The following is a 26798-nucleotide window of genomic DNA, read 5'->3' on the forward strand; positions in this document are numbered from 1 at the left end:
CACCTCTTTTTTGTCGTAATATTAACCCTTTGTACTTTGGTTAGGTGGTCTGGTGGGTTTTGGCTCCTTGCAGAGGTAGTGGTAAGGATCTGTTAGGTAAGCGGACAAGGTCCCTCTAACAGCATCCGACTTGGATTCTACCACAATAGGGGATCACATATCCCAGTGGTAGATCCGAGAGTCTTTCAGCATCAGGTCACGTCCTAGCTGTAGCTCTCCAGGCAATGCAGACTCAGAGATAGTATCTATGAAGTCCTTCATCCTGAAAAGGTGAGAACCAAGGTTTTTTGATATCCGACAACATTAGTTGTTTCCCGTCTTACCTGTATTATTGAGCTGTCTCTTACCCTCCACCAAGGGTGCCAATCAGCTAAGTATATATCTGTCAGGGAAGTTCATGTACAAAAATGATATTGTTAAACTACAATAAAGTTTTGTACATACTTACCTGGCCGATATATACGATTAATGGCCCACCCAGCTCCCCTCAGGAGACAGGTGGAAGAGAAAAATCTGACGCTTACGGGAGTGGTTCGTACATCCGCCACCCAGCGCGGTAAGGTAGACCACCTGACCTACCTGTCCCGCGTGTGCCGCGAGATTTGAAATTCTGTCGGGAACGTCGGAGACTATAGCTAAGTATATATCTGCCAGGTAAGTATGTACAAAACTTTATTGTAGTTTAACAATATCATGTTTTAGAATTGTTCCCTGTTCCTTTACTGGTTTTGTTAGTGTTACATGCTATCACTTTCCATATGTGATCTTTTTGTCACTCTTTCTTTTCTTTTCTTGGTGCAGCAAAGTGGGGTAACAGCTCTCCGCTGCAGTCAGAAGTGGCATAACCTAATTGCCAAATGTCGTAGGTACCAGAGGTTAGATGACTGGGCCAAAAAACATAATCATGATCACAACATTCCCCCTCCAGACTACTATGAGCGCCTCATACCCTATGCTGAGAGCCGTTTGAAAGTTGAGCCAAGTCAGGAAAGTATTCAAAAGTTTCTTTGTGCTAGCCTGTATGCTTCCCGAAAAATTGACTTGGTTTCTGACATAGACGGTAAAAACAGAGATATTAAAACTAACGCTTTTGAGGGAAAGGCGCTATCACCCACATGGAGTGATGAAGATAGCAATTTAAGTAATGATCTAGGGGAGGAATTTAATAGCTCTGATATCCTTATTTCACATTTGGAAGATATTGATATAGATACAAATGAAGGTGGGAATATGGTTCCAGAGATTCAAGAGGTTGTCAATCAATCACCAGAAACTTCTTCAGCCAAACTGTCTACTTCTGAGGAGGTTAGTGTTTTATTGCTGATCCGTTTATGTTACCTTTTCATTTTTTTATAGTGATCTAAGTAAAACCTTGACACGAATGACAAATTTGAAATAGCATTAAGAATTTACCTGTATAGTTGAAATTATATCTAATTTTTTTTCATTCAAGTTTGAAATTGGACAAATAGATTCCGAAGTCCACTGACAGTCACTTGCTAAAGTGAAAGTAATTATGAACATTGAGTGGCCCCAAACTATTGAATTTGGACATGCGTAAAGTTTTCAGAAATACATTATTATACAATTTACTGTACCTTATTTTGCAGTGTTTAGTTATGTCGTCTGCATTTTTTTTTGGCATGTGTCTATTAGGGTTTTGGGTGAAAATCACACATTGTCAAACTAGATATGAAACAGACAAGAGTCATGCTCCCTGAGCTAGTTGATTATTTAGATGTAAAGGGCAGTTTAACCAGAGCTATGGTGGTTGGATAAAGAAAGTACAGGTGGTCCCTGGGTTACGATGGGGGTTACGTTCTTGAGACGCGTCGTAAGCCGGAACATCGTCAAAAATCCTAAGAAAACCTTACTTTTAATGCTTTGGGTGCATTGAAAACTATGTAAACTGCATTCTTATGGCATTTTTCATCAAAAAAAACTTCAAATGATTATTTTGCATTTTTGGTGTCATATTTCATCTGCCAGATGAGCGTTGTAGGCGTTGCAACGTCCATTGACATGCGTTGTAACCTCGGAACGTCGTAAGGCGACCCCGTCGTAACCCGGGGACTGCCTGTACTGTGGTTCACTACATTCAGTCTACTCCATGGTGGCTCTTAATTATGAACCATGTCTTCTATGGGCTATGTTATATCCATCATATTTACATATCAGTATTTTTTATTACACTCCTTCATTAGTGCTTATACATGTAAATATAGCATAGTTCTTTGAATATGAAACTTCATTTGCAGTAGTGAAGATTGAATTTATAATAAAGTCAAGTTTAGAATGTAAGAGTAAAGATATATTACATTTCATTTGCACACACAAAATCTACATTTTCAGAGTGCTGGAGTTTAAGTTTTGTTAATAACTGTGGATGGAGTTAGGTACACCTAGAAATAATTAAAATACATTCTACAGCAAATCTGTTGGTATTGCCAGAACTTAAAGGATTGGCTGAACTGAATTTTGAATTATAAGCAACAGCATATTTCAATTTTATAGTTCACACATTCTGATAAGGGGAATTAATCATTAATTTCTCAGTAGTTTTGAAATTGTAAATATGTTTGGAGAGCAGTCATTCCCTGCATTCGTAAATGATATTCTTATCCAAATGGAATTTGCATAAAATTCTGTTTATGGCTGTTGGGTCATGCAAGATTCAACATTGTATTTACTTTGTACATGGCAATGGTCATATAAGCAGTAGTTTCAAATCTTGGACTTTGCCATAACATTTCTATATACGTAGCTCTTTGCATGATGTACACTGAAGCACACTTTCCTGTACTTATGTTATTTTTTATTGATTATTCATTTTAGTTTTATTTATTCAGTTTTCAGTTACTAAGTTGATAGTTATTTTTCATTATTACCTTTTCACTTGTAAACAATGTAGTTGTCAGTTTCTTAGACAGATTCATGGCCTTCTGCCTCCAGTTTGTTTCATAAGATCATATGCTCACAAGTAATGATAGAAAATAATGCAAACCATATAGTCCTTTATACTTACATTACTGTACTAATTCAAGTTCTATAATGAATTTTATTCATTAATTTATTTATTTTCCAGGATACAAAATTAGGGTCTGTTTACAGACATCAAAACAAAAAAAGTAAATTTTCTAGACGGTATAAATGTTACGGGAAATATCAAGACCATGATTTAGGCAGAGCTCGGTCGCAGCGCATTCAGAAGCTTGAAACAAAGCTAGATGATGTTTTAGGTAAGTCATGAATAAATTGCTATTTTCATTCTTGCAATAGTGCAGACCATTGTTTTATACATGTCAAGTACATGCAGTAGCTAGATGATTCTAATCTTTTTAGTGAAACTGCCAGAAGACATTTATAGACTCTTAAAGCTTGTTTTGTTCATGAAACTTACCTGTCAGATATATATATAGCTGTATTTTTCCGAATCCGACAGAAATTTAAACACTTACGACACACGCAGTGGGAGTCAGGTGGTTTAGTACCCATTCCCGCCGCTGGAGGGGAGGCGGTATCAGGAATCATTCCCATTTTCTATTCATAATTTTTCTGTCGCCGGTGCTGAAAACACATGTTTTCAGTACCTCCGTCTTAGGATTTTGGAAACTTCATTGCCGCTAAGTATCCTAATTGTCTTTTGATTTATTCACTTGGATTTGTGGCTAGGCATACGCTATCTTAAATTGATTTGAATTTGATTCATTTTTGCATAAAATATCTGAATCTAGTTAGGCTAGTTTCAGACGGGGTTGTCTGCAAAGATAGGGGGTGGCTACCGAAAGCTTCGGTAGATTCGCACTTGGTATGTACGAGGGGTATGGGTCTTGCTTCTTTGTTGAGATTTGTCATGTAAGGAGTGTGAGACTTTGTCTATTCCGTAAGGAAGACGTATGATTCGTATGTACGCAATTAATCAGTAAACATGTCTAATTCCGTAAGGAAGACTTATGATTCCGTATGTACGCAATTAATCAGTAACAAAAGTCAGGGTAGTGAACCTGCTAACCTTCCTGTAGACTTTATTTTGCATAACCCTGTAGTATGGCCTACGGGCTATGTATATGTATACGAGAGGTGCTCGCTCTCCTTCATTGCTGTGAAGTGCTACTTCTGTAATTGTTACTCCTAACCCTGCAGTGTTTGCCTTCGGGCCCTAAGCAGTGTCTGTAGAGAAATTGCCCTTTCTCTGATACTCCTTCGATTCGTAACTTAGAATCGAAAGTGCTTGCTTTAGAGAGTAAAAGTGAAGTGCAGAAGTGCAGTGATACCCCTTGTGTAGTGGAGGGTGCGTCAGATCGGCCTCGTTTCGCCTCTAGGCCGGGACCTCTGCTTGACTCCCAGAACGAGGGAGAGAGCATGTCGAAAGCCGAAGGAGGGTTACGAGGAACCCCCACCGATCTGGCGTGCCTTCGGCAGTTTCTGATGAAAATCCCCAGAACTGCCTAAGTGCGTGCACGTGCACGAATCCTGAAGGATGCTTCTCGTCCTCCGAAGCGTCCTCCCCGCGCAGGGGTTGGAGCTTTCGGATGGACTCGCGCCCTCTAAATAGAAGCTTTATAGAAGAGGACGCTTCACGTCCTCTCTCTCTCTCTCTCTCGTTATGCGTTTCAGTGAGAAGTAAGAAGGCGAAACGTCGCCTGAACTCCCGTGTCCGTCTTTCCACCGAGAAATACGTAAAAGAAGTCATAGTAGCAGTAAGCTTTTGAGAGCGGTGGACGCCCTCCCAAGCCAGGGGCGCGCGGTGCACGCCAAGCGCGCGCCAGTGGACGCCGAGCGCGCTCCAATGGACGCCGAGCGCGCTCCAGTGGACGCCGAGCGCGCTCCAGTGGACGCCGAGCGTGCACCAGCGCACGCCAGGTGTGTCGCCTGGCTGAACGTTTCTGTTGAACTCTTCAAGCTCTTGTTTCAGATTTGGGCTTAAAGAAAATTTTTACCTCTACCTTCGATGATACCTTCTACCTCACCTGCAAAGAATGTGAAGTAGGCAGTGCTTCGGGTAAGCTTAAAGTGAACAGACAACTTCTTCTCAAAACCCAGCAAGACATCGGGTTTCGTGAGTTCAAGAGGTCTCTGTCAATTAATATGCTTTTCGCATAGGTGGATGGAGTTAAGGAAAGCTCAAGGGAAGTTCTCGTTTGCTCTACCGCAAGCTTTGCCATTCTGCCAATAAATTTAAGTTGCCACTACCGCAGTCAGACTTTGCGATAAGGCAGTTACGGGTTATAAAGGCTCGATGTCCTGGCACGTCAGGACTCTCGGCAACGTTCAGTAGGATTCTTGCAAAGGCACTCATCAAAAGTACGCTCTTCAGGAAAGCGCAAGACAGGACTGCCTTTGCCATACTGCCAATAAATTTTAAGCTTTAGCAGGCATTAGTTGTGATACGGGAGAGGAAGCTGGTTGGAGAGTTTCTTCCTCTTCCCAGGATAATTTTGCCAGCTTTTTAGCCCATCTGAAAGGGCTTTTCAGATGATAGATTTGTTAGTTCCTAGTCGGGACTACGCTGCCGAATTGAACATCGTCGTTCTACCTGACGTAAGCCCAGTCTCTTAACAGGATTCTTGCCCCTTCCTCGTTTGAGACAGGAATCGGAAAATAAAATGCTCGACTTCCTGGATTACGTTTTGTCAATTCAGTGACTTTCCCCCATTGACAATATCTATCGTTTTGTCAAGTAAGTGGGTATTCCCCTCATGACAAAATATCTCTTTGTCCCGTAAATGGGTTAGTTCTCATTGACAAACATCTCATTAACTTGATATTGCGTAAGCGAATAAGCGCTTATTTGACCAAGATTCGGAAGAGCTCTCATTCGTCATTCGCAGACTCGTACAAGAAATAGACTTGTAGACTACGTCAATGAACGCTTATGTCCAATAACATAAGAAGCTTGAGCTGACTGCTTCGATTCTCCTAAGTTTTGTTCATGAAACTTGCCTGTCAGATATGTATGTAGCTGTATTTCCGAATTCAGCTATATATGTATATGTCTGCCAGGTAAGTATGAACAAACTTTATTGTGATTTAATTTCATATTTTGCCTTGCGTTATTTTATTTCTGGTTGGTTCAAGTCTTATACGCTTGCTGTAGTTACCTCTTCGGATGGCAACCGAGAGGTCTATGGTCCATTTTATAAGGACATTTAACTCGTGTTACTCCCTGCAGCCTTCCAGGAGTTTCCGATTTATCTTTTACCGTTGTATGGTAGTGTTCTGACGACACAAACGCATCTGTATATTTAGCGTTTCTGTTTCGCTTAAATTATATAACCAGCTTGAGAGTCTCTTTATGCTAAAAATAACGGACCTTTTTCTTCATAGAATAGGGTAGCTGGCAACCCAGGCATAAAGTTAAGAGACGACGATGACGGACGATCGTAAGCTGCTGCTGTCACTGTCCTCTGACTCCTCTCCTCCAGTCCAAACGAGCCAGTACCAACTCGTTCGCTGTTCATGCGCTGTAGGTTAAGTCTCTCTCTCCTGCGGGATTGACTGACTAACCGTATCTCTGTGCTGGCAGTTACGTCTCTCTCTCTCCTGCGGGAATTGACTGACGAACTGTATCTCTCGCCTACAATCACGGACTTTAGCCTAAGATTGAGGGGATTTCTTACATGAATGAATAAACATTGCATTCGTTTGGCCTTAATATGTTCTACAGAGATATCTTACTCCTTTCGGTGCTCGTTACCGCACGGTATAGGATACGAGTCCTACCACAACATTGCACTATTATATGCTCTCTTGCTTAGGCAAAGCGCAGCCTTATTAGGGAAGTAAACATACTGTGTGAGGGAATGGATGAGCTTGCTGGGGACCGGGGATTTTCATTCTCACCTAGAAGTTGGTTTCCTGAATAGACTGCAATTCAGACCTCTACAGTTTGTTCCTACGGGAAACTGAAATTTTATTAAAGATCTAGGAATGATTCTGAACATCTCTCGGTGCGTTAAGTATCTCTTGAGGTGATAGAAAGAAGGTGCCGGACATCTGGAGAGGGTTTCAGATGTCCTGGATCATAATCTGAAAGAAGTGGAAGCAATTCAGTCGTCCCTCCAGTCCTCGAAACGAGTTTTTGGAACCATGGTCCATATCAACTCTGATCTTCCACAGCTCTCTCATATCTTAGGAAGTATCTTCTCTCGGTCCCGGTTCGGGTTTACGAGAAAGAGCCTATTATAACAACAGGCGTAGAATGGAACGATCCTCTAGAGGTTCGTTACAGGATTGCAAAAGTCCGTTCGAATCGTCTCGATCGAAGGCAGCAACTACTGACTTTCGAGTGGAATCTTTCTTTAGAAGTATGTTGAGAGTTGTGGAGACTTTAGGGACGTCCTTTCATACATCTTCGCTAGGTTGAGGACGAAGAGGCTTCTTCTTCTCTGCTCCCTTTTTCTCGATCCGGGAGCGGTAACATTAAACGCCATCCTATGATATTGAACGGGGATGGATGTTTAGTCTCTTTTCCCCTTTTTCAATCACTTAGGAAATGTAATAAGATGATTTATATCATCACAGGGAGCGACAATGACGCTAATCGCCCCATGTTGGCCTTCAAGACCCTAGATTCACAGAGGGTCACGTCCTTCCAAGGACCTTTTCCGAGAGAGTCTGTCTCCTTTAACACGAAAGGTACTATAACCTCTCCGCTCTGAGTCTGACTACGTTCAGACTATCGAGATGTTGACAGCATAAGATTGCAGTCTTCCCTTTCCGTTTGAAGAATGGGATAAGCTGGCAGTCACAACTATTAAAGAATACGCAAATATGTTGTTGACGGCCTTTGGGCTCAGAGATTTGCTTCTGTCAAACAACAAAGCCCTTCACGATCTTTGAGTTCTGTGAAATCTCGAAACTCGCTCACCATCTACTTTTTGTCTCACCTGTTTTCTCGGAGTCAGACACTCGTGCGAGATCAGGAGACATATAGTAGCCCTGAGTTTCTTGTTGACGAAGTCGGTTGCGTTTATACACCCCCGATGATCGTTTAACATGAGACCAGGTTGGACTGTCAGGCATTCGTCCTTCGGGACTGAATCGCCTTTTTGCTCCTCGCTCCTTTCTCCTGGCACCAGAAGCTCGAGTCAGGAGTGGCTCAGGAGTTGATTCGCTAACGACGTTGGGTTGCGTTGATACACCCCCAAGGTTTGCTTAGCTTGAATCGCCCAGGCAGTCCAAACACTCATCCTTCAGCGAAGAATAGTGCCTTATGGTCTTCAGGGTACAGCCTTGCTGTCCTTGATTCGTCTGACTGGTCAACTGGTCGGTCACCTGACGTTAGTACAGACGGACTGACTGTGCATGTCCAGATCGAAGCTTTCAATATGGAACTTAGACATAGTCTGAAGTTCTTGATGTCAAAGCATTCGAACATCTCCTACCTGTTAACTTCTTGCATGTGATCAGGAAGGCATTTTTCTAACCACCCTAGATACGACAAAGAGGGTTAGTGAGATTTTAAGCCATCGTCACAAGTTTGGCTTTAGAGAACACAAGGCGGTGTGCTCTCTAAGCTTTTCGTTATGGCCTAAGAATGGAAACCCGTTTTGTCCTTGGGCCAGGAGCTTGGAAGCAAGGATGGCACAAGTTAGTGGGCAGGAGCCAGAGAGAGTCCTGTGCCCTGTCAGGTCTCTCAAGTTTTATCTACATAAAACTCAAGAAAGTCGAAGTCGTACGGACAATCTGCAGTGTTCCGAAAAGACCAGACTTGCCCATATCGAAGAACACCCTGGCTTTATTGTTAAGGAGGTCTTTCAAAAAAGCTCCTTCTTTGTGTTTGCACAAAGATTTGAAATCTTTTGATTTGAATGCTCACGAGGTGAGGGCGCGGCCTCGGAAGCATTTCAATAGAGCATGGCACTCAGCAACATCCTGAGTACCATGTTTTAGCGAAGCAACTCTGTGTTCAATTCACACTCCCTGCGAGATGTGAAGATGGCATATGAGATCTGCTGCTCGCTAGGGCCATACGTGTCTGCGGACACAATCTTGGGGGCAAGAAGTACCACTCATCCTATCCTGTAGAAAATGGTTAGGAAGAGCTCTTAATTTAGTAGTTGAGTCGCCGACAACAGTGACTTCTTAACTCTTAAGCCTTAGGTTAACACACCTTAACTTTGGCTAGGTGGGTCAGGTGGTGATATATATTTTTATATATATATTTATTTTTACTTCTTAGCCCTCATGGTATGTCAATATGGTCTAGTCACGTCGTGGTCTCACCCCTGTTGACAGATCATCTGGAGTGCACCAGCTATATAGGTCTCTACCTCGCTGGCAACTCTAGTAGCACAAGCAGACTTACGCGGCAGTAACCACGAAGTCAGCTATGCTAACAGGTAAGGAATCAAGATATCAATTATCTGCATATATATGTTTCCTAAAATCTTCTATTCTGTCTACTCCCACCACCAAAGGTGGGATTCAGCTATATATATATCTGACAGGTAAGTTTCATGAACAAAATGTTATTGTAATGATACAATTAAGTTTGTTCATACTTACCTGGCAGATATATATAATCAAGTACCCACCCACCTCCCCTCAGGAGACAGTGGAAATAAAAATTATGAATAGAAAATGGGAATGATTCCTGATACCCGCCTCCCAGCGGCGGGAATGGGTACTAACCACCTGACTCCCACTGCGTGTGTCGTAAGTGTTTAAATTTCTGTCGGATTCGGAAAAATACAGCTATATATATATCTGCCAGGTAAGTATGAACAAACTTAATTGTATCATTACAATAACATTTTTAGGATTTATGGTGTGAAGGTATTATATGTTAGCAGTAAATGTGGGAGTATATGACAAGAGCTGTTCTTTTATGTACTAGTTTGTATAAGAATCACTATGGCTCAGTGGTGTTGATATATTGCAAAGGTTGACACTGCATGACTTCAAATAACATCATTATAATTTCAGTTTTAATAAGACATCCTGCTAGTAGGTCAATAGCATGTTGGACTGAGGCACCAGACAGTGCTAGTTTGGTCTTCTCAAAAACTAAAAATATTAACAATGCATAGTGGATAATTCTAGGCATGTAAGAACAGGAAAGGTAGTTTTTGTCTTCATACTGGCACCAAGTCTGGAAAAAAGAATATGATTGATACTTCTATCTTATGAAAAAATCGAATCATTGTTGAAACTTTTAACAGATCTTAGGTCATAGTGCAAGTGGCATTGGGTTGAAGTGTGAACCATGACACCACTAGAATGAGTGAGTGTGCCTTGTCAGTCTTAATTGCAAGCATTTATTTATGTAGACATGCAGTGTTAGGTAATGAGAGATTTGTTTATATGGAAATACAAACCAACCCCTTGTATGTAGGAATATTAATCAGCATGGACTAGAAATGATCCTTGAAACCTGTTAGCAAGGTGGTTAATTTTTGGTAGGTAAGTGAGTTGGGGGACTCCCCCAACTCATCTGCCTACCACCAATTAATCACCTGGCTACCATGCATCTATGACTTATTCCAATCCATGCTGATTAATATTCCTACTTAAAAGGCGATAATTTGACTTGAAACCTCCAGTGTTCTTACAGATGCAGTGAAAATCCATCATGAAAGTCAAGATATATAAATAACTCACAGCAGTAGCTTCTTGGGCCTCATTGTAACCTATTATGTGTCACATCAGACCTCTCAATATTTAATGCAAGTTCCATTGAAGTCTGTGTTCAAACCTAAATTTTTTTGCTGGGGTAATTCAGGTTGGTGTCTCATGGTATGAGAGTCCACCCATTTACCAAGGATGTAGGTTATGAAAATTACAGAAGCCATTGATCGAAGGTGAAGATACAGATCAAAGCATGATGTTTGTAAATTTAGAAGCATAAGAATAGTCACCTTCATTATTTGAATAGGGCTTTCAGAGGTTAAGTTTTTGCATTGTTGAAAGTTGAAGAAATTATTATCTGCAGGCTTGTTGGATAACATTGTGAAGGAGAATCAGCGACTGACAAGAGAGGCAGAAGCAAGAGAGAAAAATAAAGATACTCACACAGAAGTTGCTGAGAAACTAGAAAAATTAACGCAAGTTTTTGTCACAGTTCATCAGCAGAATCTGAAGCACTTCCAGTCCATGACAAAAATGTTGGAGCGGCACCATCAGGAACATCAAGCCACAATGAGATCTTTGATTTCTGAAATTAGTCACAAGCGGAAATCTATACTCTCTGGGAAAAAGAGAAAGAAATAATGCCATTTAAATTAGCTAGTCATTCCTGTGATAGTAAGTTCAGTAGTCTCCTAATTGTCTACCTTGGGTAATAATTAGAGGCTGGCCCCTCTAATGAAAATGCTTCTTCTTTCCATAACATCTTAAACCAGTTCAGGCCCTCTCATTTTCTGCTTCCAACCAGTTGTCTTCTAGGGATCCTTTCCCAGTGGTTCCTCCCCCGTAGGGGGATAGTGCCGTCAGTGGATCTCATGCAGTGCATTGTAGGCATTACTTAAGATTCTTTGTAGCGTACCTTTGGCCCCTAGCTGCAACCACTTTCATTCCTTTTACTGTACCTCCTTTCATATTCTCTTCTTCATCTTACTTTCCACCCTCTCCTAACTCTTGATTCATAGGGCAACTGCTTAGAGGTTTTACTCCTGTTACACCTTACAAACCTTTTACTGTAAATTTCCATTTCAGCACTGAATGACCTCATAGGTCCCAGTGCTTGGCCTTTGGCCTAAATTTTATATTCAACTCAACCCAGTGGTTCCTTACAGTCCATTTAATTAGAACCTACTCGTCCCTCCTAAAGATTGTTGAAACAATCATTTATATATTCATAGACACTAGAGTAACCCTGCTCCTTATCTTTTCATTTCTTATCACCCTTTGTATGTCTTAGATCAACCAAAGAACCTTCATTATTTTTTTTTCCTATCTGATAGATTTCTTGCTTTGCATTATGAAGCCCAGACTAATATTTAAGTCAAAACTGGCTTTTTAGTGCTTGTGTGAACCTTTATTCTTAGCTGTTTGCTCGTCACTCACACACTGCTAACATCTTCACTTTTTAGGAGCTACCAAATAATCCTCTTTTGTGGCCTGTCTTACAGATTTATTTCATTGTAAAGCCAGTATCAGTATTTGTCATCACTTTCTGAGTGTGACTTTACCTCTATCATTCTTTGTGTTTTTATGCCCTTTTTAACTAAAACATCTAGGTGAGCAGTGCACATCATTGCAACCCTTTTGGAGCATCAGTGAGAAGGAATTCTCTTAAAGCCAGTGCAAGCTGTTTTCCTCACCAGCAGTGATATATTTGCAAGCTGTCAGTAATATGAATTGTAATCCTTCATTGTGAGATGCAAATACTTTAGTTGAGAACAATAGATTTTTTTACTGGTAAACAAAATACTTCCAATGGCAGGAAAATTTTATTAATCGTTACCTCACGACTAAGATCAGATCATTCTTATGGCTAATTTAACCATTTTTGAGTGTGAGTGCACATCATAACTGTTTTCTGTGGTACATTCTTGAAAACTTATGGGCATTATAAAAAATTCTTCTACCTTCTGTAAATAATATCACGATGTACACATAAATATCTCAACAATATAGGACCATAGTTAAGAACATCAACACTGGCAGCTCGACTTAGTGTACTTTAACTTGTTAGATAAGCCTGAATCTGGAAGTGTACTTTAACTTGTGAGAAAAGCCTGAATCTGGAAGTGTACTTTAACTTGTCTGATAAGCCTGAATCTGGAAGTGTACTTTAACTTGTGAGAAAAGCCTGAATCTGGAAGTGTACTTTAACTTGTCAGTTAAGCCTGAGTCTGGAAGTGTACTTTAACTTGTCTGATAAGCCTGAATCTGGAAGTGTACTTTAACTTGCCAGATAAGCCTGAATCTGGAAGTGTACTTTAACTTGTCAGAGAAGCCCGAGTCTGGCAAAAATAAAAATATTTTGTACTTCACTGAATAATATGTTAAGCATAGTGAAAATCGTTGACCTCCCGTAAATGTTCTGAGTTCATTTGCCAATTACATGTTAAATGGCAAGCTTCCATAAGCAATTGTATGATTGTCTGTCTGTTTACTATCTCTTCCTCTTGCATTGTGAATCCTTTTTCTTTTTCAAGTTTTTATATAGTATAGTTAAAATTTCCTAATAAAATGTGATTAAAATAAATTGTGTTAATCAGTAAATATAGTGCATATATATTTAAGCAAGGTGTCATACAGTTGTATACTGTACCCTGAGGTCAGGTATAGATATATCTTGGTAAAAGGAAATTGGTCCATTACAGAAGGCTGTCCTTTAACAGTGAATTTTTCTTATAAAATATAATGGGATGGTATTAATCCATTCCAGACCTTTTAACTGCAATAAAGGAAAAGCATTTTAACACGACAAGCCTAGCATTTAGAAATGATACAAAGTAGAATATGAAAAAGTAAATCTATGCATATTTCTCACTTTACCAATAATTAAGAGAGTTGATACTAAACTCCCTACGGGGGGAAGTCTCATAGCTCTGTATCAGAGGTCACTTCAAAGTACTGTGGAATATAGCTTTGGTGCAGTTTCTTAAATTTGAAATGACGTTGGCTCATGAGGTGGGTAAGTTATGTTAGGACCCGTCCACACGGCCGAACTTGTTCGATGCGACGTCAGAAGCGGAGAAAATGCGGTAAAGTTCTGACTTTTCCCGCTGTTTCTCCGCTTCTGACGTCACATCGGACAAAGTTCGTCGACCAAAGCTTGACCGTATGGATGGGGCCTTAGAGGGCAGAAACTTCTCCAGCAACTTGGCCCCTCAAGCCTGGAGATTGAGCAGAAGCATTGTACATCACAAACAGGGACTTCAGAGGTATTTTCTTGATAGAGCCACCCACTTTATTCATCCTCCAAATGAAATATTGCCCCGGTTACCCAAGCATTACTGTTAGCCCTACATTTCGCATTTTTCTTGAAAACTCATTAATTGCTGTATAATGCCAAAACACAAACTATCAGAAAAATCCAGTAATTTGAGAAAATTTTATCAGAAAAACCCAGTAATATGAGAATGTTCTGAACCCAAACTGATGGAAAGAGATGATTTTTTTATTTCCAAGTTTCGTACAACCCCAAGGTTTTTCCCTCAACTTGCAAACATTTCTGGGTCGACCTGTGTTCGCTAGTGAAAAGGATCCTGCTATCCACTTTTCCGATATTTATAAATACTTTCTAAATATACCAGAGAAAAAGCTAGCATTGGTATGCAGAGGTTACTACCCTCGCGCGAGCACCCAAAGGGCGTCGTGTATAAAGTTCAGGGCGTATGAAAGCCACTATTCACAGGTCTCCTGCCATTTAGAGTATTTGCAAACATTATTGGTCTGTACCTACAGGCTCGAAAGTATTCATACTTAAGTTCTTTTGCAGACAAAGCCAGAACAATTTCCTGCTCTTTGGTAATGTTTTCAAAAGGGAACAGATGGTTTAGATTTCTGTAGGGCATCTTGCATTCTTCCAAAGGTCATTTACCACTCTATGGCTAGTTTGTTCTTATTAAAACAATGAAATTGGGGCATTGCAAATATCTATAAATTGCAGACAATAGCTTTTCCAACCGTGATTCCTCAATCTGCCTCGTAGACCTCTTAAGTATTTGCCATGGGTTCATGTGGATTAGGAACTGGCTTTTGAGGTTGCACTGCTGCTCAAGTAAAATTCTTGCCAGTTTTCATTTTTAAGTCTTTTCGTCAATGCTGCAGTGATCGTATTCTCAAAAGTTACAAATTCAAAGGAAAATCTCAAAAATTACATTCAAGACAATCCGAGACTTTACTACGCCCAGTCTTCATGACTGAAGGTGAAAGTTTTATAAATAATTTATATGGTCCTTTTGAAATAACATGGTTTTTCCCCAAAGACCCAAGATAATTAATTCAGCCATTCAGGTGTGATATTTAAAATTTCCTAACAGCCTCCAAACATACACATTCACGATTCTACTTGTCAGATCACTAGGGCTGTACAACCTTGATGAGACTGCAGTGTTGAGTAAGGAGACTAAGAAAACTAAGGTGCAAGAAAATTTCACCATGAAATATTTGACAGTACCTCTCCCTTGAAAAAATAAACTTTCAAATGCCATTTTATAATCCAAGATTACATCATGTCCTAAAATTAAAGACTGAAATATACAACGTGCAGAGAAAGCAAAATGAAACTCTTATTATCCTTCATAACCTTTTATTCATTTTAACATTAACAAATTGAAGACCACCACCTTCATTCCTGATCTGTAACAAAACTACTCAAAAGAAAAGTCATAAATCACAACTTAAGAGTTCTTTGATACAACTAGAACATAAAGCCTTGAAAAGTTGTCTGAAATGATGGCTAGGATAAACTACAATTGCTTCTACATTCAGCACCAAAGAACCACAGTGTAAAAGCTTCTTAAGAATTGTGGTCTCAAACTAAGATTTTTAGACATTTGCTGATGTTAAGAGACAACATAGCTCATATTCACAACATTTAAAACGTGATCTTGTTCTTGGGCTATGATGAAGGAAAGTAGTGATCTATGAGCTCAGTTCCTTGTCAAAGAGATATTCTCCAAGTCCAGTTGGTCCAGCTCTCTTCAGCTTGGTGATCAAGTCTCCAAGCTCCTTGATGGACTCCACTTGTTCATGAAGATATTCATCTTCCAAAAACTTGGTTAAATGAGGATCATTTGCAGTTGATGCTGTGCCATGGAGGTCCAACAAACTCTGAAAGTTAAAAGTTACTATTACGTACAAAACTCACTATTAATTAATACAAAAGGAAACTACATAAAGATCAGGTACACATACACAAAAAGTACTCAAACTGGGCACCTGTAAAAATTTTACACTACATAAGCAAATTTTTTCTTTACATCCGATTAATTTTACTTTTTTTGGCACAAGGGTAAAACCTAACAAACCCAGAGAAACAAAAAACCACAATCCTTGAGTTGACCCGAAGCCTTAAACTTCTATCAAAAGTATTTTTCTTTTTAATTTATCGAGACAAAACTAGCGATCCTGCTCTCCTCTGGAGTAATGGGCTCGTTGAAATTCAAATATAGGCAAAAGTAACAGTATTTGAAACTCTGCTTACCTGGTTCACTTGCTTTTCAAGATCTAAAGCTGCATGGAGTCCATCTAAAGCACTGCCCCATTCCTGAAGTGTTGGTTCTGCTATGGCCTGAAGTACGATCCTTCCACCGCGGCTATTCTGGTACTGTAATTATTTGGATATATAATCAAATGAGTGAGCCAGCAAACACTAGCAATTAATATAACTAAAGCTATTAAACTACTGCACCTTTTTCAGTACTTTAGTTTTGCCATTCTTATACCCTATTAATTCTCAACAGTTCATGCCCTCTCCAATAAGTAACTGAAAACTGCCATGGTGGACATACCTTCATAAGCTTATCGGCATGCTCTCTCTCTTCATCACTGCCCTTCTTGAAGAAATGGGACATACCAGGAAGAGCAACATCATCTCGATCATAATAGTGACTCTGAAAATAATATAATCATCAGTTGGACTGCAGAACTGCACTTAAAAATAACCCTTATACTGATAAAATATTAATTGAATATTAAAATGCGTTAAGGGGGCAACCTTAAAACTTTGCTTCAAATGTCTCATACTCCTGGTTTTATGCTAAAATTTGAAGAAAAGGATTGATCTGTCCCAACAACAGAAGCTTCCCACAAAAACCAAAGCAGTTTCATAAAAGGCCACCGAATGTTCAAACGACGGACTAATTAACCCCACAAAAAAGAGCCAGCAATAACAACTGGTGCATACACCACAGAACATGCAGCCTAAATGATCTCTTATTAATAAGAAAATAAGCTAAAGGGGATACTGCTTCAATTGCTGGGCTAAAAGAAACCTTAAAAGTCAACAGCTTTGCAAAACTACCATAATATCAGAGCAAAAGCAGAGTAGGGGTCACGGCAGTCCCCAGTCAACAGCTTTTGGACTTTACAGTGCTTGGCTTGCCATAAGCGGCAATTACTATTCCCATTATTATGATGATTTTCTGGTTTAAGTCTTTTTTGGGGTTATGGAAGCTACCAGGAACATAACCTCCTCCCCCCTGTAAAGTGGGGACTGCCTATATAGGCCTAGTAGGCATTTCAAGGAGAGTTGAACCTATAACCTAACCAGAAATCTTTATTTAACTTAAACTTGGATTCACCCCCAAGTAATGTATGACCCGTTACTCTGTATTCTCCGGAAGTTTAACACTTATTACACTCCAGTGCTATAAGGATGCCCTGGTAGTCTGACCAACTTTAAGCACATTAATTTTCAACCAACCTTGGTTGAAGTGTCATACCTGGCTGAGAGAGAGGGACTTAAGCCTGCAAAAATTTGCAAATTTTTATCTCTTTACCTTAAATCTGGGCTAATGCAATATCTAGTGGCTACTTTAACAAACTCCCCTTACAGCAGTCATTATGAACGGTCCCATGAATGTAAAGGGAAAAAAAAAAACAATGACCTACTCCACCCAAAATAGACATTTGCAACTGGTTAAGCTAAAATCACAAGTCTACATAACAAGCGAGTCCGTTTACCGTAATGGATTATTATCCACTTAGCACCTGACAAATACCACTTCAATGCTTCAATACAATCAAAGCAAAGGACCAAAATTACAGGCTGCCTGCAATATTATCAATACTGGCAAATGTTGACACTTGCATAAAGCTGAATAGAGCATTGTGTGCTGTGAATTCACGCTATCGATGCGATTGTCGTTTAAACGACTACCCTATAGGCTGGGCTACCCTGGTTCTTAAAAGGTGTAAAATAGAATTTAAATATAAAAAACATTTCAAGAATTAAATCCAGCTGTATTACTAGGTAATAGGTATATGGTTTTGTCGGGGGAGTTAAATGAAGACAAGAGTATTGGCTACGACTTGCTTTAAACCAGACGCAGATCTGCCCAAGTGAATTTTACTTTAAGTATATTTTAGTAAAATACTGACCACATCCTACCTTTTGGGTGAATTCTTAATGCCAAGGCCACATCCTAACAGATCACCTTCGTGACAAAGAATAATAAGCTACGGCGGAGTGGAAGCCAAGGTCTTTACAGAGTAAATGGAAGCCTACTATATTTTGCCTTTTGTTTGAATAACATCCTAGACACTATGGCTACGGTAGGTCGTACAGATTTCATAAGAGGCCATTTTTAATAGATTGGAAACTCTTTTTGGCAGTTACGGCCTTCTTCAGCTAATGTCGGCGCCCTGCATCGATTTCCGCATCGATTTCGTCACTGCCGTAGCCAGAGGAGTTCTAGGGTCGGAATTCCCCGTAACCTTTCATTAAACAAAAACTAACCTTAAACCTACGTCAGAAAAAGACCGACATACAATGAGCCAAGCTCTGAAATGAATGAATGAGCATGAGAGTAGCAAAGTGGAGAATAAATGACATTTTAAAAAGACAGAGAGAGAGAGAGATGGTGGTCACTATGGAAACGTTATCCTCACCATGGACAGGTAGACGTAGCTGGCATACAATTCCATGTTGATCTGCTTGTTGATGAGGGCCTCACAGTCCTCGCTGTAGTTCTGGCGGATTTCGGTGGCCATGATGGATCTTTTTCAATTCCTCGGGGAATGAACAAAAGTCGAAACAAAGAATAAAAGCACGACGTTCAGAAGCGGGAGATCTGGCTTGGCTCGTCCACACACTGGTGACCCGGAGCTCCTACTGCGCACCAACCCCGCTTCGATGACTTTATATGCCTCGGTTGATGCCTCGTCCGTAGAAATTTTCGCCGTTTTATTTCTCTAAAATCGCTATTGTCAGGAGAATATTAACTTTACAGTACTAGAAGTATGTTTAGGCGGAATCCCATGACCCCATGGGAAATTATCACTTTAGCGAGGTTGGTCATCGCAAACTCATGAATTGATGGCTACATGGTGGTATCTGGAAACTGTACTCTTGGTTTATTTAATCTTCTATCTCTTTAAGGATTTCTATCGTAGCTGCAATCATCGCCATCATGAAAATATATCGATTATTGCCTTTGCTTTGTCAAAGGACTGCATCGTTGAATATTTTGTCATTTCTTGGTAAAAAGGTGAAACTCTGCCTGAATGGCATCAACGGCCCCAAAGATGTGTGTTCCTTTTCAAAATATTTAATCATTATAAGTGATAGACATTTCAGCTGATTCTCACAGCGATCTGGAATTTGCTAGGTGCGTCTTGATTTTATGATAAAACGTCAAACAATTAATCGACGAAAAATGGCTTTGAAACGACTTTATCGAAGAGAAAAAACAATCACTTCCTAATGAGTTCGTTCACTTCGAAGGAAACTGGTGAACGCTGACTGCTTGTTTTCCTCATGGTCTCTGTGACAGTTACACATTCTTGAATATCGCTTTTTTTTTCTTTTTTGCTTTATCCACCTTCAAGTTAAGCAGTAATTTCCTGCGGAGCACCGTGGTACCAAACTAAAATTTTCCCCGTACATCAGTGTGCCGAGATTCAGCAGTATTCCTTAGAGAATAAAAGGGATAAAATGCATCTTTAACAAGTTATCGGACCAAGGAAATTATCACAACTTTTGTGACTCACTTTGGTAGGTAAGACGCCAACCGGTTTGACTGTCTGCTTGTGCCTTGAGGTTAGGGAATGAATCTACAAACATGAATCATTTCAGAAATCCAGCCTTTGAAAACCAGTGGCAACATGAAGTTACTTTTCTACTTATTTGAGTAATATCGACATATGTTATATGATGCCCATGCAAGTTGCATCAGACCTCCAGGTGTAACCCAATAATATAGTATAATATTATATATATTATTATAATATATATATCTATATATATATTATATATATATGATATATTTATAGTTATTGTTTCTATAAAACTTTAACATCCATATATACCGAATACCGGTGACCATTACTACTAACTAATAAATGTTTATGTGTATTACTGTGTAGTATTAAGATGACTGGCATCTGCATTTCCATAATCATTTATACATGTGAGCAATTTCTGTCTTTGCTTATGTCGAAAGTACTTTAGGTTGCTTTTGTTTAAGCTGGCCTTATGCCAGCACGGGTTCTAGCTCTAGGGTAATCCGTAAGTGTTAAGTGATCAATTATTCGGAGCAAAAATGAAAGCGGAGTGCACTTTTTTTTCTCCAAGTGCACTTTTTAAGTTATTTTTGTTAAAATACAGAATACCATTGGTTACTTGGTTTTCTGTGATATTGCCTTTACATTGATTTGGGTCGATGAATAGCAAGTGTCAGTTTTTTATTTTTTTATTTAACGTTTATTAACAAAATTTATTTAGTAATGAAACGTTTCGAATAGCACAGCGCACTCGGAGTATCTATGAAAATGCACCTTTCCCTGTTATTGTTGTAAAACTGAGCGCAAATATTTACCAGTGGAGAGTAAGACGGCAGGTCATCTTACAAATGGAAATTGACGGTATTTCCGCGAAGGCTTCATACGCCAATGACTGATTAAACCTTGCCTATTGCTGCATTCTTCCTTTGGAAATCAGAATCAATTGATATTCAGGTGCAATGAGGAGTATATATGCTTAAAAAAACACTTGAGCTGAAGAGATACAACGCATCTCATTGCGGGAACTTCTTCACATACGAGATACTATGTGACACATGCAATAAACTGCCACCAAAAGTTGTAAACAGCAACAGCATGGAAGAGTTTAAAAGGAAGCTAGACAGAATCATTAGGACACTGTGAATGAGAGGTAAAACCAAAACCTGCTCCTAAAGATAAGTGAGCACACAATGTCTCCTCGGATGGACTATAACAAGCCTTTGAGACATCCTAATCCTTGTACCTCCTAGGCGAAGCGTTCGCTGGAGAAGGTCGGTGGTATCCTAATATACGTACTTGTCCGACCATGTCCTCAAGAAGAATATTGGGACGGTTAATGGTATCCTGGTTAAATATACAATATTAACACAGCGTATGTAAAGAAAATTTTAAGTCGATTACTTTATTTTAATTTATTGGAAAGTTAGATATTAAACAAATGATTTAACAACAGCATTACATCAGGAAGAACTTATCAAGTAGCCGTATCATGAAGAAATAGTGATAAAAAATTTCAAACGAACATTAGGTAGACGCATTGGGGAAAACAGTTATATATCAAATTTTGCATCTATACATGATATCGCAACCAACACAACTCGAAGCTCTATTAACTGTTCTATTTCCCGGATACCTGTTTATAGTATCACCTATGGAGAAAGGCACTGGATCAGTCGTAGAGAATATACAATAAAATATAAGTTTATCATAGTTGTAGCTTGTATGGATTAGCATATGTTCGTAAACACGCGGGATGGAGCGTGAGGTTTAGTACATAGACTAGGGTGGTCTTATTGGGCTCAGGAAAGGTATTAAGGCGGGAAGATTTCGAGACAAACAAACAGATCGATGTTTGTGTTGTTTGGTTCCGTTAAATTGTAGTGACACTGTCGAAGATATGGCAAAAAGACATATTATATAAAGAGGTTTAAGTGATACTTTTGGAAGGTTATACTCAATGGTTCTACTGTAGGTAACTTTATTTACTTGTCCTCGTTTCATTTTGCTTCTATTTCTTTGTTCCCTTCCACTTCTAACAACTGCATTTACTTGCTCTCGACATTTTTAGACCTATGTAAATTCCTGAATTAACCGTTACTGAAAGCTTTTTAAAAAAGTGCGACCTGTGTAATTCGCATAGTGTGTATGTTTAATGTTTATGATATTTCTTTCATTAATCAACTCTCTCTCTCTCTCTCTCCTCTCTCTCTCTCTCTCTCTCTCTGGCCTGTACTTGCTTTCGCTCCAAGAAGCCTAGGCCTATTGGGAGTGTCAGTGTTAAATGATATTTGTTTATTAATCAACTCTCTCTCTCTCTCTCTCTCTCTCTCTCTCTCTCTCTCTCTCTCTCTCTCTGGCCTGTACTAACTTGCTTTCGCTCCAAGAAGCCTAGGCCTATTGGGAGTGTCAGTGTTAAAAAAAATGCGAAGAGCATATTATAGTGATTCATGTTCAAACAGAAACTAAACATATCAATTCCACCCAGTAAGAATGCAGTGGTCCAAGCCAATGTATGCGCTAGATTAGTCCACGTTCTAATATACATGGGGGGGGGGGGGGGGGCGTTAATTCTTGCATTCTTAGCATGCCTCAGAAAAAGGTGCAGTCCCAAACCGCGCAAGGTAGTTCACCAAATAGACTATGTGCCTTTGTTCGTAGTTATTTTTTAAATTTATATTTATATTATTTTATCATCATTATGCTGCCGCGGTTTTGCTGTCTTTGGTTGTGATGCATTGAACGGTGATATATCCAGTCGGTCTAGTTTGATATTAATTACAAATAAAAATCAGTATTAAATGTTACAAATACACATTTTTACTGAATATTACGAATGTCACAAGTATTGCAAATATTGATTGAATGCAAATATTCTGCCGCATAGCACCTAGGACAATAGTCTTGGATGAGCTACGTGGCTTTCGCGAACTGAGCGGGAAGTACGAGAACATAATAAATTCAAATACGGACGATAAAATATTCAGCACAATACATTTGTCTGTTTAGATTTGAAGGCTTGAAGCCAAATGTTGCCTTAGAATAGTTTCATGTAGTTGCTTATGAACGTGAGATCCAGAAAGAAAAATAATCAAATAAACAGTATGTAAGAAGAGAGAGAGAGAGAGAGAAACCGCATTTTTGCAGTTGAATCTTGCCTGAGGCAAGCTTCTTTCTCTTGCGCCTAGTGGCGAGTAAAGACAAATTTAAAGAAAATATAAGAGATAGAGGCTGCTTGGTAGAGGTACTTTGTTGTAACCAGAAAGCAGCAGATGATGTATTTCCTTATATAATTAAATGAAAATTTGGCCATATACACAGCTTGTTCTGAAATAAGAGAAATGGAGATTCCACTGTAGACTTAGCGTAATAGTTAGGCTATAGCTTATCATACCCGGTCTAATGTCTGTCTGTAAAAGAAGAAAAAAAATGCTGACCCAAATGAGCGCCACGTACGTAGACCGTGTGTACACGTGCGTGAATGGACCGGTCATTGATGTACCTGTTACAAAACTAATTATGGATATTGTTTGTATGTATGATATATATATATATATATATATATATATATATATATATAATATATATATATATATATATATATATATTCTTTTAATTTCCACGAAAACGACGTGACAACAGCGATAATCACGAGCAAAATTTGTGGTCTTGGAGCGTCTATCTGAGCTTAGACCTACCTCAGTACCGATTCCGGTTTAGGTTTTCTTTAAGCAAGAACTATAATGATAACCGATTCATGCCTCAACTTGATTACGGATCCTTGCTCTATCTTTCTCGAACAATGACGTAATCATTCGATTTTGTCTTAGTCATTTGTAAAGTGATTTGACTTAAATATTAGCGTGATTTAGAGCCCGAAACGAAACTTTGCCAAGATGGCGTCTAAAAAAAAAATAAGCTGTCTTATTTGCCACTTGTATTTTCCTAGACAGGTCTGATTAATAGGTGAATTACGTGCTCACCACACGCTGCCTTGATTAAGTAAAGTTCTCCATCTGATAGGCGAACTTCGTAGAATTTCAGATATGTTGTGGAATGGCAGCACCCTATTTTTTTTTTCTTTTTTTTCCCACGTGATAACAGTTCAAATACCACGTGATAGAAGTTTTTAAAATGGTGACTGGACATTCTTTCCACTTATATACGTTAGGAGTTGCAGACCGCGACAGCTTATGGAAGCTGTTCAATCCTAGACCTAGTATAGGTTATAGTCAACCGATTTTGATGCGCATTTCTGTGCCTCGCTTTGTAGTCGCAAAGGTTCGTTATCATTTGAAAAGGAAAGTACGTTAACTCTCTCTCTCTTCTCTCTCTCTCTCTCTCTCTCTCTCTCATTTTCGTTTCCCGCCTCTTTGTGCCAACTTTTAATATTCGTTTTCAGGGACATTCGGCTAGTTAAATTTAATGAGAATAAAATGGCGACCATCGCTGTAAATCACCCTTGTGACTGATCTCGCGAAAGCAAGGTGTCAGTGAGATAGCTTCTTTTCAATAGAAATTTGTATTAACACAACTGATTCACCTTCGTAAATGTGATGTGTAAATTTGTAAGCTTTACCAGTTAAACATATCAAAATGAAGACATTTTAAATGTACTACATATTTTTATAGGTGTTTGTGATTTACAAGCCTTGCTTTAGTACATGCGCCTATTCTACCTGGTGGCTTTGAAACGAGTTGCAGTAAGTCTTTCGTTATTAACATGAATTGGTTCGAGATAAATTAGCAATAATGCATTTTGTGAACATTATGCGACTCTATGACCTTTGGATTCTGACAAATGATTTTGTAAACATAGGATGTAGGTTGAGGTCTTATTTAAGTTTTGAATATGAATATGGTAGGTGTTATACGTTGAAGATGTGACGATAGAGAGAGAGAAAAAAAATCATCCATTATTATTCATCTTGCAAAGTACCCTCAACAGTGGCGCCACGGCGGCATGTTCGTACACTAACCTCTTTAATGGGATGCAATATTCTGTGCCTTTTACGTCACTCGGACTGGCTTGGAATCATTGATTAGGGTGACCGAGTCACTCCGAAGACCGAAAGCTTGCGTGCTTGTATGTGTGTGTGCACGCGTGCTTGCGTGCAGGAGTCTAAAATTAACCGTCTATTGATGCTTTGTCTTTGTTACGATGCTTCCTACTTATCTTTCTGTGTCATGTGTTTTTGGGGGGAGGTTGTTCTCGTAGTCAGAATTATCACCTCCGGCCGTGATATAAATTTGTTTGCGAGAAATGAACTGAGAGAGAGAGAGAGAGAGAGAGAGAGAGAGAGAGAGAGAGAGAGTCTCATCTTTCAAATATCAGAGCAACGCAGTATTCTTACGTTATCAACGCGAGATAAGGAAGCGGCCCCGGTGAGCTTATTTTACTCGTGGCGACATCAGATGACAAAGACAGAGCTCAATGAATGATATGGAAGTTGCTCACAGCAAATGCGTAAAATTATTCGATCATTTCTTGAGTTATTGTTGACAGAGAGGTAGAAGATTATTAGGTCTAAGAGTATTAGGTCTACTATGACTCTGGGAATATTTAAATTGGATGAACTTATAAACTGAAAGTACCCTTTTCATTAAAACAAGTTCATTTTTCTGAAAGAGATTAAGTTATGTAGGCTTTACAAGTATCCTTAATGGTCTGGTTTAGTGTAGGCCAATAAGGGCCCTTGCTTGTGAACAGTCCATAGGCGCAGTAGCGTGATGAAAAGAATTAATAGGCTTAAAGTAGACTTCTTGACGGCACAGCCAGCCGAGCGTCGTCACGTGAATTCCTGAGAAACAAGTGACGAACGCTGTGTAAAACAATGTAGCTGAGGAGCGAAATTTACCATGCCATCTGTACCTACTTTTGGCAGACATCTCGACTCCAAGGTCCTCTCGGAAATACGTCATGACATCTGAGACGGATTTGACATTTTGTTGTTTCGTCATTTTTGTAAAATGATGAAATTGTTGCGTCTAATTATGTGAGTCAGTTAGCTTCAAGGTCATTTTATCGATGTAAAACTCTCTCCATCGTTTGTATGTTGGGATGACGTCTATGCTCATGAGACAGAAGCGAGAGAGAAAGCTAAAACTAACTTGGCATTTAAAGAAGTATAAAATTATTCATAGAAGGTTGACATTTGGTGATGCCTAAGTAATATTAATCAACTTGAAGATTATACTGTGATTTATCTTTCAGTCTATAAGTTATATGTATAATAGATGTGCGCATATCTTCTAAAAGTATTTATACGTTTTGTATTTCAGGGAGAGAGCAAGATCTGGATTCTTGGGTTCCCTTACAACTTGGATATACCAACGGATTTTGGCTGTTCGTCGAGGTTGCAAGGTAAGGCAAGCTTCCGGTATTGTTATCATAATTGTTATTCGTTACGTACCTAAGCAGCGAGAAAGTACGTAGAATATTCTGGAGAGCATTAAACCGATTGTGCAAATAGGGGTTACATCCAACCTTCAGCTTATGCGTCAAACAAATGAAGCATCGAGATGCGTCGTGAGTGTTGAGGAACGCACACTTTCTCATAAATGATACTTCAGGTAAGTTAAAAGTGAACCTCACGGCCTAGTCAGTCGAAAGGTAAAAGAATGTCTGTTTTTAAAAGTGAATAAATAAATATTTTTTTTAAATGCTTATGTAATGGCGTTATTTGCTGGTTTTTGTGGGATAGGTTAAATGATCCGCACTTGCTTACAGTGTCGAGAGGATATATATATATATTATATATATATTTAATATATGATATATATATATATATATAGATATATATATATATATATATATAGTATATATATAATATATATTATATATATATATATATATATATATTAGACAAGGACACACACACACACACAACACACACGTACATACGTACGTACGTACGTACATATAGCGAAACCATTTAGGATTTACACTTAGTTTTTCATTTTTCCACATATCCCATGCCTGCCGAAAAGCACTTAATATTCTGCATTGACCACTGACTAGTAAAGGTCGAAGGCATCAATCAGATTCCTCAATCAAGTTGTGGACTCCATATTTAACAGATACTTTGACAGTACAGACAGCAATACTCAGGCAATTATAGGTTTTGGAGCGAATGGTTTGGGAAAGCAAGTGTTGTACGACGCATCCGGAACTA

At 39.1% G+C, this 26798-nt stretch overlaps 2 protein-coding genes across 2 annotated transcripts in view; one reads left to right on the forward strand and one right to left on the reverse strand.

Moving 5' to 3' along the window:
* Nucleotides 1-13156, forward strand: part of LOC135200376 (uncharacterized) — a 37340-nt gene extending 24184 nt beyond the window's left edge. Inside the window, exons 4-6 of the mRNA XM_064228992.1 lie at nt 802-1305; nt 3086-3239; nt 10937-13156. Coding sequence (XP_064085062.1) covers nt 802-1305; nt 3086-3239; nt 10937-11214 — 936 coding nt within the window. The 3' untranslated portion in view covers nt 11215-13156. The remainder of the gene's footprint in view (nt 1-801; nt 1306-3085; nt 3240-10936) is intronic.
* A 2032-nt stretch (nt 13157-15188) lies between these two features.
* On the reverse strand, nt 15189-18750 carry LOC135200380 (ferritin-like). Its single transcript, XM_064228995.1, has 4 exons — nt 18514-18750; nt 16413-16514; nt 16106-16228; nt 15189-15732 (listed from the first exon to the last, which is right to left on the reverse strand). The coding sequence occupies exons 1-4, from the start codon at nt 18613-18615 to the stop codon at nt 15544-15546; spliced, it is 516 nt and encodes a 171-aa protein (XP_064085065.1). The 5' UTR covers nt 18616-18750; the 3' UTR covers nt 15189-15543.
* Between the last annotated feature and the right edge of the window lie 8048 nt (nt 18751-26798).

The sequence above is a fragment of the Macrobrachium nipponense genome, chromosome 26 (assembly GCF_015104395.2).
Source record: "Macrobrachium nipponense isolate FS-2020 chromosome 26, ASM1510439v2, whole genome shotgun sequence".
Lineage (NCBI taxonomy): Eukaryota > Metazoa > Arthropoda > Malacostraca > Decapoda > Palaemonidae > Macrobrachium > Macrobrachium nipponense.